The sequence below is a fragment of the Capricornis sumatraensis genome, chromosome 4, assembly GCF_032405125.1.
Source record: "Capricornis sumatraensis isolate serow.1 chromosome 4, serow.2, whole genome shotgun sequence".
NCBI classification, from domain to species: Eukaryota; Metazoa; Chordata; class Mammalia; order Artiodactyla; family Bovidae; genus Capricornis; species Capricornis sumatraensis.
In genome coordinates, this window is record NC_091072.1 from 138,409,191 (window position 1) to 138,423,794 (window position 14,604).

The following is a 14,604-nucleotide window of genomic DNA, read 5'->3' on the forward strand; positions in this document are numbered from 1 at the left end:
GGAGGGATTGGGGGCAGGAGGAAAAGGGGACGACAGAGGATGAGATGGTTGGATGGCATCACCGACTCAATGGACAAGAGTTTGGGTGAACTCCGGGAGTTGGTGATGGACAGAGAGGCCTGGCGTGCTGCAATTCATGGGGTTGCAAAGAGTCGGACATGACTGAGCAAATGAACTGAACTGAACTGATTCTTCATCTAAACAATATTTTTCTTTTCTCAGTATAACTCTAATGACAGCTTTGCAGTCCCATCAAAAGTTCTTGAACAGTCCTAGTTCAGACAACGAGGGTTACTGTTCTTGGTTGAATTTCTTCTTTATTGCTACCTCCGCTGTCTCTGCCATATGATAGTGAACTATTAATACATAATTTAAAGTCCTGAGGATCCGTCACTAACAGTATTGTAAGTACTTTAAGTCTAGGCCATGTATTTTGCTAAATAGCTTATTTAATTGGGACGTAATAATAGATAATAGTAACAGATAATAGATACTATTATTATCCTTATTTTACAACTGAAAAAACCTGAGGCTTAGAAGAATTGCTGGAGTTTACAGGTAGAAGGCAGCAAAGTTGTGACTCACACCCAAGTCTACAAGCCTGCAAGCCTGTTTTAATTCCTGCCATGGACCATACTGCAGTCAGCCTGTGACTTTACAAATGGCTTAATTAATAAGGAAATGGAGGCACTCTAGCAAATACAATTATCAAATGGATAAAATCAATTCAGTGCGGTGTGAAGCTGAAAGCTCTGCCTGTTACATCTCGATTCTAATCAATTCCAAACAGTGGTGCATAAATCAAGGGCAGGATAAAAAGAAATCAAGGACAGTAACTTAGAGTAAAAAATGTATTTTAATTTTTAAAGGCTATCATTTAAACAAATCATGAACTTTCAGAATCAAGTATGTCATCTTCCATGAACAGAGAAGGAAATGGCACCCCACTCCAGTACTCTTGCCTGGAAAATCCCATGGACGGAGGAGCCTGGTGGGCTGCCTGTCTATGGGGTCGCATAGAGTTGGATATAATTGAGTGACTTCCCTTTCAATTTTCACTTTCATGCATTGGAGAAGGAAATGGCAACCCACTCCAGTGTTCTTCCCTGGAGAATCCCAGGGACAGAGGAGCCAGGGGGGCTGCCGTCTATGGGGTTGCACAGAGTTGGACACGACTGAAGCGACTTAGCAGCAGCAGCAGCAGCAGAATCTTCCATGAAAGTGATGTTCAATCAGTCCTGGGTGAAGGACTGGCATTTTCTGGAGATGAGCCCCTTCAGAACTCCCTCAAAATAGGCATGTGCTCTCATGAGACCACTTCCCACACACTCACCTGTTATGAAGCTTATAGTGGAGCTGTCACAGCAGCTGAGTTCCGGGTCTCCCCACGTTACCATGGTAACTCGAAAGTTGTAGTACCATGCTGGCAACAGATTCGCTATCCTCTAAAAAAAGCAAGAAGAAAAAGGCCCAGAAGGAAAATCACATTTTTGGAATAGAGTTATATATTTCTCTGAGGCTATGAAAAAATGAGTAATTTTTAATTTCCTTTCTGTGCCTTTGGGAGGCCTCCCTGGTGGCTCAGTGGTAAAGAGTCCGCCTGTCAATGCAGGAAACGCGGCTTCAATCCCTGGGTTGGGAAGATCCTCTGGAGAAGGAAATGGCAACCCACTCCAGTATTGCTGCCTGGGAAATCCCATGGACAGAGGAACCTTACTGTCTACAGTTGATTTTGTACTCCTCAAATTTTCCATTAAAATATTCTCTTTGGAATGAAGTGAGATGTAAATAAAATGATACACATAAATTTAACACAATTTAAAAAATTATTCGAAGATATAGATAGTTTCAAAATGGGTTTTCGTTTGCAGTTTTTTAAATTACACGAGTGAACTGGTACTTATTTGTAAGTCACTGGATGGACACATCTTCCTATTTCTAAGATGTGCTCTTTCACAATTCTACATTCTCTCATCTTGGACTGTTAGCATGTATTCACACTGGGTGGCAATCATGAGAGCTGGCAGCTGAGTAGTGGACAGTTGTTTGCTTTCTGTGTGACCTGTAGATAACCTGTACTTCTAAAATTATTCCAGTCTCCGAAAGAGCAATATTTACCTGCTCATTTGAAGAACATCGCTAATGGTCTGACATTGCAGGTATTTAACTGATTTGTTGATGTCAAGAATAGTCATCACTCAAGTTAAGAAGTGTCCACTTACTGCTGAATAACTAAAGGAAAATGTGTTTGCTGTTTTAGGACCAGAAAGAAACAATAAGCATGTGACGTGTTTAGTTGCTCAGTCATGTCCGACTCTTTGTGACCGCATGGACTATAGCCCACCAGGCTCCTCTGTCCATGGGGATTCTCCAGGTAAAGAGTACTGGAGTGGGTTGCCATGCCCTCCTCCAGGGGATCTTCCCCACCCAGGGATCCAACACAGGTCTCCCACATTGCAGGCAGATTCTTTACAAGCTGAGCCACCAAGGAAGCAAGCATGTGACAGGTCTACGAAACTGGGGATTAGCAAATACACTCAATTAAGAGTGAAAGCCAGTTTCACACAGTTTTCTCTCTCTCTCTCAAAATACAAAAATAAAATTAAGAGCTAAAACAATCCCAAACTTGAAAGTAGCAATTTACCTGCATGTGTTTACAAATGATCTAGTTTACAGACATAATAATTTTTTCAGACACAGTTAGTATGTGAATGCATGTTGACACAGGAAAATGTGACAGCTGGTTAAGGAAAATTACCACTGAGGCAGTTAAGGAGACAGTCGCTGCTATTTCATAGTAGGTTGTCCATTCTGATGTCATTGTTGTAGGGTTGAAATAAAACATTTCGACCACATATTTTCTGAACACTCCTAAGTAAGGTCTGGTCCAGCTCAAAACCACTGCTGTAGGACCCAGGGGATAGAGCATCAAATCTTTTATTCCAGTTGGAACTAAGAAGAAGGGAGGGGAGTGAAAAAAGAAAGTCAAGAAGGAATGTTTAATATCTTAACAATGGCTTCACATCCCTACTTACTGACTGACTAGGTATTTCACTATTTTGATACAATCACTGAGAACTAACCATATTTGCCTGAGATTTTATTTTTCCTAAGTAATGAATGCTTAAGGATGCCTTCCAGGTATACAATTGTGGTCATTAATTACTCTGAAGGTTAAATATTGGGTGAACAAGTATGGACCTCCCATAACTGATGATAATGACTCGAAGTTAGACTTGGCACCACTCCAAACAACACCCAGATAAAGGTTTTTTTCTTGTGGCTGGCAACTTACCAATAGCAAATGTCACAGGATCTGAAGGTGGTCCGATCAAAGGGCCTTTTCTTAGATACATCACAACCTGGTACTGGGCACCAGGAACGAGATTTTCAATAATAGATTTGCTTGAGTTCACCTTTAAACCAAACACCCAATAAGATCTATTTAGAACTGGGTTTTCAGCGTGTGATTCAGAGGATAACATTGTATTCAGGGACACTGAAAACTCATAAGTGCCTTTGAAATCCAGAAGCCTTTATTCATGCTGAGGAAGGTCAAGTTTCCACATTAGGATGATTTATAGTTTATGAGAAGGCTGAAGGGAACCCAGAACATTCAAATTCTATGGCTGGATTTAATAAGCCTTGTGAACTGCTCTATACCCATCAATGTCAATTGTAATTATGTACACTAGAGACACATCAGCCTCTAACCAAAATCAAATCAGCAATAAAATAAGGATAGTCTGACATCCTAAATTGTAGTGTCAGCTGATTACATACAAAGATCAGTGCAGGACTGTCTTTAGTCTCTCAACACTTAGAAGCATAAAATATCTAATTATAGTGATGGAAACGACCTCAGAGATTATCTAGTCCAAATCTGTCATTTAGTAGATCAAGAAGGTAAAGCTAGAGAATAGCCAAGGTCACATATTTGGATCAGTGTTGGGACTGGAAGCCTAGCATTATGACCTCCACTCCATGATATGGACCAAGCACCAAGACACAGCAGCAAGCACTTTACAAGGCTACTGTGGCAACCTGCCAAGACTGAATTAAGAAGAATAACTGGAACAGACTGATCACTAGTAGTGAAACTGAATTTGTAATAAAATAAAATCTCCCAGCAAGCAAAAGTCCAGGATTGGACAGTTTCACAGGGAAATTCTGCCAAATATATAAAGAAAAGTTAATACCTATCTTTCTCAAACTATTCCAAAAATTGAAGAAGATGGAACATTCTCAAATTCATTGTACAAGACTACCATTACCCTGATACCAAAATCAAGAGAGAAAATTACAGGCTAATATCTTTGATGACTATAGATGCCAAAATTCTCAACAAAATATTAGCAAACTGAATTCAACAATACATAAAAAGGATCATATACCATGATCAAATGGGATTTATTCTAGTACTGTTTTATTTCTTTAAAACACATTTTAAGTGATAAAACTAATAGTCCTCATTGTTAAAACTGGTCACACTATAGAAGAGCAAATGAGGTCAATTTGTAGTCTTTCTGGTGTCCTCTCACCACTTCCCACATTTTGGCGGGCAGTCTTCTAGACCTTCTTTGATACATATATCCATAAACAATTAAGTATTGAGCCGTACAGGTGGCTCAACATAAATATTGCTCCAGACTTTTCCTTTAAATTTAACAACCGTTGTAAACAAGCGCGGGCCACTGTGATGGCGTGCAGAGCATGGGGGGCTGTGACGGCGCACAGAGTGCGGGTGAGAGGAGCTACCCCACGTCCAAGGTCAGGGGCGGTGGCCGGGAGGAGCTACCCCATGTCCAAGGAGTAGTGGCTATGCAGGGACCAGAGGGCCTAAAAGGGCTATTCCACGTTCAAGGTCCAGAGGGGCTACAGTGAAGAGATACCCCTTGTCCAAGGTAAGGAGCAGCGGCTGCGCTTTGCTGGAGCAGCCGTGAAGAGATCCCCCACGCCCAAGGTAAGAGAAACCCAAGTAAGACAGTAGGTGTTGCAATTGGGCATCAGAGGGCAGACACACTGAAACCATAATCACAGAAAACTAGCCAATCTATCACACTAGGACCACAGCCTTGTCTAACTCAATGAAACTAAGCCATGCTGCGTGGGGCAACCCAAGACAGGTGGGCATGGTGAAGAGGTCTGACAGAATGTGGTCCACTGGAGAAGGGAATGGCAAACCACTTCAATATTCTTGCCTTGAGAACCCCATGAACAGTATGAAAAGGCAAAATGATAGGATACTGAAAGAGGAACTCCCCAGGTCAGTAGGTGCCCAATATGCTACTGGAGATCAGTAGAGAAATAACTCCAGAAAGAATGAAGGGATGGAGCCAAAGCAAAAACAATACCCAGCTGTGGATGTGACTGGTGATAGAAGCAAGGTCCAATGCTGTAAAGAGCAATATTGCATAGGAACCTGGAATGTCAGGTCCATGAATCAAGGCAAATTGGAAGTGGTCAAACAGGAGATGACAAGAGTGACCGTCGACATTCTAGGAATCAGCGAACTAAAATGGACTGGAATGGGTGAATTTAACTCAGATGACCATTATATCTACTACTCTGGGCAGGAATCCCTTAGAAGAAATGGAGTAGCCATCATGGTCAAACAAAGAGTCTGAAATGCAGTACTTGGATGCAATCTCTAAAATGACAGAATGATCTCTGTTTGTTTCCAAGCCAAACCATTCAATATCACAGTAATCCAAGTCTATGCCCCAACCAGTAATGCTGAAGAAGCTGAAGTTGAATGGTTCTATGAAGACCTACAAGACCTTTTAGAACTAACACCCCCAAAAGATGTCTTTTTCATTATTGGGGACTGGAATGCAAAAGTAGGAAGTCAAGAAACACCTGGAGTAACAGGCAAATTTGGCCTTGGAATATGGAATGAAGCAGGGCAAAGACTAATAGAGTTTTGCCAAGAAAAGGCACTGGTCATAGCAAACACCCTCTTCCAACAACACAAGAGAAGACTCTACACATGGACATCACCAGGTGGTCAACACCAAAATCAGATTGATTATATTCTTTGTAGCCAAAGATGGAGAAGCTCTATATAGTCAACAAAAACAAGACCAGGAGCTGACTGTGGCTCAGATCATGAACTCCTTATTACCAAATTCAGACTGAAATAGAAGAAAACAGGGAAAACCGCTAGACCATTCAGGTATGACCTAAATCAAATCCCTTATGATTATACAGTGGAAGTGAGAAATAGATTTAAGGGCCTAGATCTGATAGATAGAGTGCCTGATGAACTATGGAATGAGGTTCGTGACATTGTACAGGAGACAGGAATCAAGACCATCCCCATGGAAAAGAAATGCAAAAAAGCAAAATGGCTGTCTGAGGAGGGCTTACAAATAACTGTGAAAAGAAGAGAAGCCCAAAGCAAAGGAGGAAAAGAAAGCTATAAGCATCTGAATGCAGAGTTCCAAAGAATAGCAAGGAGAGATAAGAAAGCCTTCCTCAGCTATCAATGCAAAGAAATAGAGGAAAGCAACAGAATGGGAAAGACTAGAGATCCCTTTAAGAAAATTAGAGATACCAAGGGAACATTTCATGCAAAGATGGGCTCGATAAAGGACAGAAATGGTCTGGACCTAACAGAAGCAGAAGACATTAAGAAGAGGTAGCAAGAACACACAGAAAAACTGTACAAAAAAAGATTTTCATGACCCAGATAATCACGATGGTGTGATCACTCACCTAGAGCCAGAAATCCTGAATCTGAAGTCAAGCGGGCCTTAGAAAGCATCACTATGAACAAAGCTAGTGGAGGTGATGGAATTCCAGTTGAGCTGTTTCAAATCCTGAAGATGATGCTGTAAAAGTGCTGCACTCAATATGCCAGCAAATTTGGAAAACTCAGCAGTGGCCACAGGACTGGAAAAGGTCAGTTTTCATTCCAATCCCAAGGAAAGGCAATGCCAAAGAATGCTCAAACTACTGCACAATTGCACTCATCTCACACACTAGTAAATTAATGCTCAAAATTCTCCAAGCCAGGCTTCAGCAATACATGAACTGTGAACTTCCAGATGTTCAATCTGGTTTTAGAAAAGGTAGAGGAACCAGAGATCAAATTGCCAACATCCGCTGGATCATCAAAAAAGCAAGAGAGTTCCAGAAAAAACATCTATTTCTGCTTTCTTGACTATGCCAAAGGCTTTGACTGTGTGGATCACAATACACTGTGGAAAATTCTGAAAGAGATTGGAATACCAGACCACCTGACCTGCCTCTTGATAAACGTGTATGCAGGTTAGAAAGCAACAGAACTGGATGTGGAACAACAGACTGGTTCCAAATAGGAAAAAGAGTACGTCAAAACTGTATATTGTCACCCTGTATATTTAACTTCTATGCAGAGTACATCATGAGAAACGCTGGGTTGGAAGAAGCACCAGCTGGAATTAAGATTGCCGGGAGAAATATCAATAACCTCAGATATGTGATGACACCACCCTTATGGCAGAAAGTGAAGAGGAACTCAAAAGCCTCTTGATGAAAGTGGAAGTGGAGAGTTAAAAAGTTGGCTTACAGCTCAACATTCAGAAATTTGAAGATCATGGCATCTGGTCCCATGACTTCATGGGAAATAGATGGGGAAGTAGTGGAAACTGTGTCACTTTATTTTTGGGGGCTCCAAAATCACTGCAGATGGTGACTGTGGCCATGAAATTAAAGAAGAGTTATGACCAACCTAGACAGCATATTCAAAAGCAGAGACATTACTTTGCCAACAAAGGTCCGTCTAGTCAAGGCTATGGTTTTTCCAGTGGTCATGTATGGATGTGAGAGTTGGACTGTGAAGAAAGCTGAGTGCCGAAGAATTGATACTTTTGAACTGCGGTGTTGGAGAAGACTCTTGAGAGTCCCCTGGACTGCAAGGAGATCCAACCAGTCCATTCTGAAGGAGATCAACCCTGGGATTTCTTTGGAAGGAATGATGCTAAAGCTGAAACTCCAGTACTTTGGCCACCTCATGCGAAGAGTTGACTCATTGGAAAAGACTCTGATGCTGGGAGGGATTGGGGGCAGGAGGAGCAGTGGGCGACAGAGGATGAGATGGCTGGATGGCATCACCGACTCGATGGACATGAGTCTGAGTGAACTCTGGGAGTTGGTGATGGACAGGGAGGCTTGGCCTGTTGCTATTCATGGGCTCGCAGAGTCAGACATGACTGAGCAACTGAACTGAACTGAACTGAACTATAAACATGTGAACATACCTGCCAATCTAACCGTGCTTTCATTTAGCGTATCTAGAATAACACACAAAGTGTAGATTGTTTCAGGGTGATGGTAAAGTGTCTTTGGTTTGATAATATTTTAGGCACTGGTTGATTCTAATTATTCAAATGACTTCCTGGAATTATAGCCACTTAAATATGCTATCCTAATAAATTCATCCCAGGAAAATTACACTGCCTTAAAAAAATAAGAACCAATAATGTGTATATATATCACACTACTAAAAAAAATGAGAAGAGGGCAAATGATATTGCACTTGACTTTAGCCACAAATTATTAATATAAGTACTAATTTCCCCCTACTTTTACTGAGACACCTACATCACTTCTATTCATTCCTACCTTTTTCTTTATCCTGGACCTGCTTAGGGGTGGATTAGTGGTGGGGAGAAGAAATGTTCCTATACTAGTGTTAAGTCGCTTCAGTCATGTCTGACTCTTTTGCAACCCTATGACCATAACCTGCCTGGCTCCTCTGTCCATCAGATTTTCCGGGCAAGATTAGTTTAATGGGTTGTCATTTCTTTCTCCAGGGGATCTTCCCAACTAATGGATTGAGCCTGCATCACTTACCTCTCCTTCATGGGCAGGTGGGTTCTTTGCCACTAGGGCCACATGGAGAGCCCCAAGTAGCATTACCCTACTTACTAAATAGCGTGTTTCATTCTCTAAAGGATTACTCCACACTTCTCCCTCAATTTTCACCCTATGTTTGCATTCCAGTATTTCCTCTCTCTCATTTCTGACTGGCTTTGTCTCCATTCCAGAGAATTCAGTCCAGCCCAATGCATTTCCATCTAGGCCGTGGCCCTATCCTTTCTCAGCTAAAGAAATGGAGGAAAGATACACCATCAATTCAGTTCAGTCACTCAGTCATGTCCGACTCTTTGTGACCCCATGAATCACAGCATGCCAGGCCTCCCTGTCCATCACCATCTCCCGGAGTTCACTCAGACTCATGTCCATCGAGTCAGTGATGCCATCCAGCCATCTCATCCTCTGTTGTTCCCTTCTCCTCCTGCCCCCAGTCCCTCCCAGCATCAGAGTCTTTTCCAATGAGTCAACTCTTTGCATGAGGTGGCCAAAGTACTGGAGTTTCAGCTTTAGCATCATTCCCTCCAAAGAAATCCCAGGGCTGATCTCCTTCAGAATGGACTGCTTGGATCTCCTTGAAGATACACCATAGAGCATAGGAAATATAAGCAAGGAGGTTAAACTAGATGAGCTTTCTTTTAAATCTGAAATGGTCTTCTCTCTCTCTTTGGCTGAACCACATGACCTCTGGGATTTTAGTTCCTGAACCAGGGATTGAACCAGGGCCCTGGCGGTGGAAGCTTGGAATTCTAACCACTGGACCACAAGGGAATTCCCAAGAAATGGTCTTATGTATATATTATGGAATCCTCTTTCCATGGCATCTTTCTGTACACTTATTATAGTTACTCAGTTTCTATGGAGAATCTCTAGAACCTCTTCGTCTTCTTCCCTTGACACAAAAAGTATTCAGTTAGGTCTGCATTATAATAAAAGTTAATTTCTAGCACACCTTTCTATTGCTATGTTCCAAACATCGCGTTAAGCATCAAGTCCTCTTATTTTTATTACAGCTCTATGAGGTAGGATATGGTTCTCCTTCTATTACAGATTCAGATGGTAAGACTTAGAAAGAATGGAACTCAGAGCTGGTAGCTGCTAAAATCAGGTCTGAAACTCAATTCTGTTTGAGTCTAGAATCTAGAGTTGCTTTTAGTCAACACTCTTGACTCCATCAGGATGAACGGTGAGGATGACCTTCCCCTAGTGTATCATCTGTAATGCACAAGGAAAAGTTCTCTCCTGGAAGTCAAATCACTTGAGATGGGATCTCAGCTCTGCTACTAATCAGTTGTGTGACTGCAGGTAGGTCCCTTCAATATTCAGCCTCTTAGCTCTATCATTTCCTTATTTGTAAAGCTAACAGACTGATCGGTTTTTCTTTCCAATTTAGTATTTAGTTATTATACACTTATGTAAATTGTGACCAAACATGTATGGACCAAGCAGACTACATGTAAAAACAAATGTACATTGGGACGTTCCTGGTGGTCCAGTGGTTAAGACTCCATGCTTCCATTGCTGGAACACAGGTTTGAGCCCTAGTTGGAGAACTAAGACCCCACACGCCATGTATGAGGATAAAAATTTTTTAAATTGAGGAAAAGAATGGATCTGGCCTTTAAAAGATAATAAATATACATCCATATATTACATGATGCTTCTTTATTCTGAAATTCATAATTGTGTGTGAGTCTTTGGAGAGTCCTTTTTATGACACTGAGCTCTGGCTTTATTATGCTCACTATATTGACATAGGCTTATTAGTGAATAGAACTACAATGTTTGTTACTCCTGCTGCTGCTGCTGCTAAGTTGCTTCAGTCGTGTCTGACTCTGTGCGACCCCATAGACGGCAGCCCACCAGGCTGCCCCGTCCCTGGGATTCTCCAGGCAAGAACACTGGGAGTGGGCTGCCATTTCCTTCTCCAATGCATGAAAGTGAAAAGTGAAAGAGAAGTCACTCAGTCGTGTCTGACTCTTAGCGACCCCATGGACTGTACCCCACCAGGCTCCTCCGTCCATGGGATTTTCCAGGCAAGAGTACTGGAGTGGGGTGCCATTGCCTTCTCCGACAATGTTTGTTAGCAGGAATATATTACAAAACTCTCTTTCTCATGAATATTCACATATGAACTCACACAAAACAGCAACCAGACATGAAGTACATATACTTAATGCAGACAAATTCAAATTGAGAGGTACCAAGGGGCTTCCCTGGTGGCTCAGATGGTAAAGAATCTGCCTGCAGCGCAAGAGACTTGGGTTTGATCCCTGAGTCAGGAAGGTCCCATGGAGAAGGGAATGGCTACCCACTCCGGTATTCTTGCCTGCAGAATTCCTTTGACAGATGAGCCTTGTGGGCTACAGTCCATGGGGGTTGCAGAGTCAGACATGACTGAGTGCCTTTCACTTCACTTTACTTCAAGATACCTACATGAAAGGCTAGACTTTAAGCTCCATAAAATCAAGGCTCAAATCAAATTTGTTCTTATTTCTAGCATCTCACACAGAACCTCCTAGAAAACAGATAAATGAAACTGTGGGGAGGAGCAGGGGAACTAGCACCGAATCTCATGGGTGATGATGATCGATAAAGCAGCGATCCTGTGGTACACGTGATGAGATGATGGGAGAGAAAGGGCAGGGAGAATGAAAGTGTGAGAGAATAAAACATTGTGGTTAATTATTCATCCGTGTTCGGCTTTAGAATCCCTCTCATTTTTGAGCTGCATGTTGAATTTTCAATTTAACATAATCATCGTACCACTGAAAAGAGAACTGAAGAAATGTTATAATTTCTTTCCCTCTCGATAATGGTTGCTCTAAGAAAGAACCTAAGTCAGACCAAGGCTGGTGAGAGCATATTTTGGATTTCTCTCTAGGCCAATTTTTGAGATTTTTGAACTGATGTTTCATTCTTTGAAAATATACGTGTGTGTGTGATGATGGTGACGTAATGATGTAATACTAACACAATCCTCTTGCGGTAACTGAGATAACACCCAGAACAGTGGTCTCGTTTCTGCTCTCTACTTTCCCTCCTTGCTTACAATCTTCAACAGTTTCACGTTTGCGTTTCAAAGAAGCCACTGTCAGCAAGCACTTAGACCAGACTTTTCTGGTTCATATATAATTTACAATATCTCTTTACACTTTTAGCCTTTGGCTTCTACGTATATGGAGGAGGAAATGGCAACCCACTCCAGTATTCTTGCTTGGGAAATCCCATGGACAGAGGATCCTGGTGGGCTAGAGTCCATGGGGTCACAAAGAGTTGCACACAACTGAGAGAGAAATGAGAAATAGATTGAAGGAACTAGATCAGATAGACAGGTGCCTGATGAACTATGGAGAGAGGTTCGTGGCATAGTACAAGAAACAGGGAACAAGACCATCCCCATGGAAAAGAAATGCAAAAAAGCAAAATGGCTGTCTGAGGAGGCCTTACAAATAGCTGTGAAAAGAAGAGAAGCCAAAAGCAAAGGAGAAAAGGAAAGATAGAAGCATCTGAATGCAGAGTTCCAAAGAATAGCAAGAAGAGATAAGAAAGCCTTCCTCAGTGATCAGGCAAAGAAATAGAGGAAAAGAACAGAATGGGAAAGACTAGAGATCTCTTCAAGAAAATTAGAGATACCAAGGGAACATTTCATGCAAAGATGGGCTCGATAAAGGACAGAAATGGTATGGACCTAACAGAAGCAGAAGACATTAAGAAGAGGTGGCAAGAATACACGGAAGAACTATACAAAAAAGATCTTCATGACCCAGATAATCACGATGGTGTGATCACTCACCTAGAGCCAGAAATCCTGGAATGTGAAGTCAAGTGGGCCTTAGAAAGCATCACTATGAACAAAGCTAGTGGAGGTGATGGAATTCCAGTTGAGCTGTTTCAAATCCTGAAAGATGATGCTGTGAAAGTGCTGCACTCAACATGCTAGCAAATTTGGAAAACTCAGCAGTGGCCACAGGACTGGAAAAGGTCAGTTTTCATTCCAATCCCAAAGAAAGGCAATGCCAAAGAATGCTCAAACTACCACACAATTGCACTTATCTCACATGCTAGCAAAGTAATGCTCAAAATTCTCTAAGCCAGGCTTCAGCAATACATGAACCATGAACTTCCAGATGTTCAAGCTGGTTTTAGAAAAGGTAGAGGAACCAGAGATCAAATTGCCAACATCCACTGGATCACTGAAAAAACAAGAGAGTTCCAGAAAAAATATCTATTTCTGCTTTATTGACTATGCCAAAGCCTTCGACTGTGTAGATCACAATAAACTGTGGAAAATTCTGAAAGAGATAGGAATACCAGACCACCTGACCTGCCTCCTGAGAAATCTGTATGCAGGTCAGGAAGCAACAGTTAGAACTGGACATGGAACAACAAACTTGTTCCAAATAGGAAAAGGAGTATGTCAAGGCTGTATATTGTCACTCTGCTTATTTAACTTACATGCAGATTACATCATGAGAAACGCTGGGCTGGAAGAAGCACAAGCTGGAATTAAGATTGCCGGGAGAAATATCAATAACCTCAGATAAGCGGATGACACCACCCTTATGGCAGAAAGGGAAGAAGAACTAGAGAGCCTCTTGAAGGAAGTAAAAGAGAAGAGTGAAAAAGTTGGCTTAAAGCTCAAGATTTAGAAAACAAAGATCATGGCATCTGGTCCCATCATTTCATGGTAAACAGATGGGGAAACAGTGGAAACAGTGGCAGAATTTATTTTTTTGGACTCCAAAATCACTGCAGATGGTGATTGAAGCCATGAAATTAAAAGACGGTTACTCCTTGGAAGGAAAGTTATGAGCAACCTAGACAGCATATTCAAAAGCAGAGACATTACTGTGTCAACAAAGGTCCATCTAGTCAAGGCTATGGTTTTTCTAGAGGTCATGTATGGATGTGAGAGTTAGACTATAAAGAAGGAAAAGTGCTGCAGAATTGATGTTTTTGAACTATTGTGTTGGAGAAGACTCTTGAGAGTCCCATGGACTTCAAGGAGATCCAATCAGTCCATCCTAAAGGAGATCAGTCCTGGGTGTTCATTGGAAGGACTGATGTAGCTGAAACTCCAACACTTTGGCCACTTGATGGGAAGAGCTGACTCACTGGAAAAGACCCTGATGCTGGAAAGATTGAGAGCAGGAGGAGAAGGGGACGACAGACATGAGATGGATGGATGGCATCACCGACTCAATGGACATGAGTTTGGGTGACCTCCGGGAGTTGGTGATGGACAGGGAGGCCTGGCATGCTGCAGTCCATGGGGTCGCAAAGAGTTGGACACGACTGAGCGACTAAACTGAACTGAACTGAGCGACTAACACTAACACTTCTGTGTATAAGACATGTAACTTATACATTGGAGGGAAGAAGAAAAATCATACCTGAGAGCAGTCAAGTTCTAGTCATGTTCTGGAGCACAACACATTTTCTATCAATGTGAAGAGTCAGTCGTGCTGGGTACACTCAGGGAAGGAAGCTAATAAACTGCACAGTGAGCTGTGATGACTAGTTAATCTGTTTAGCATGTTTACTCTTTAATTCAAGGCAAGAGGGTAGCCTCATCTTCATGCTGGGTTTATCTCAGCTCTCTAGGGTTTGTGAGAGCTCCAAAGGCCATGATTCCTGAATTCATCCTCTTAATTTAAAATTCCTCACCCTTTGAATTACACTAAATGCCTGATTTTCATGGAATAAATGGAAACACTCCAAATAGCTTCCACACAGCAAACA

At 41.9% G+C, this 14,604-nt stretch overlaps 1 protein-coding gene across 1 annotated transcript in view; it reads right to left on the bottom strand.

Annotated features, from left to right (window-relative positions):
* The window catches only part of PTPRO (protein tyrosine phosphatase receptor type O), a 121,517-nt gene that overhangs the window by 84,142 nt on the left and 22,771 nt on the right, over positions 1-14,604 (bottom strand). Inside the window, exons 7-9 of the mRNA XM_068971502.1 lie at positions 3,296-3,416; positions 2,759-2,952; positions 1,334-1,445 (exon numbers count right to left, since the gene is read on the bottom strand). Of these exons, the coding sequence (XP_068827603.1) occupies positions 1,334-1,445; positions 2,759-2,952; positions 3,296-3,416 (427 nt within the window). The remainder of the gene's footprint in view (positions 1-1,333; positions 1,446-2,758; positions 2,953-3,295; positions 3,417-14,604) is intronic.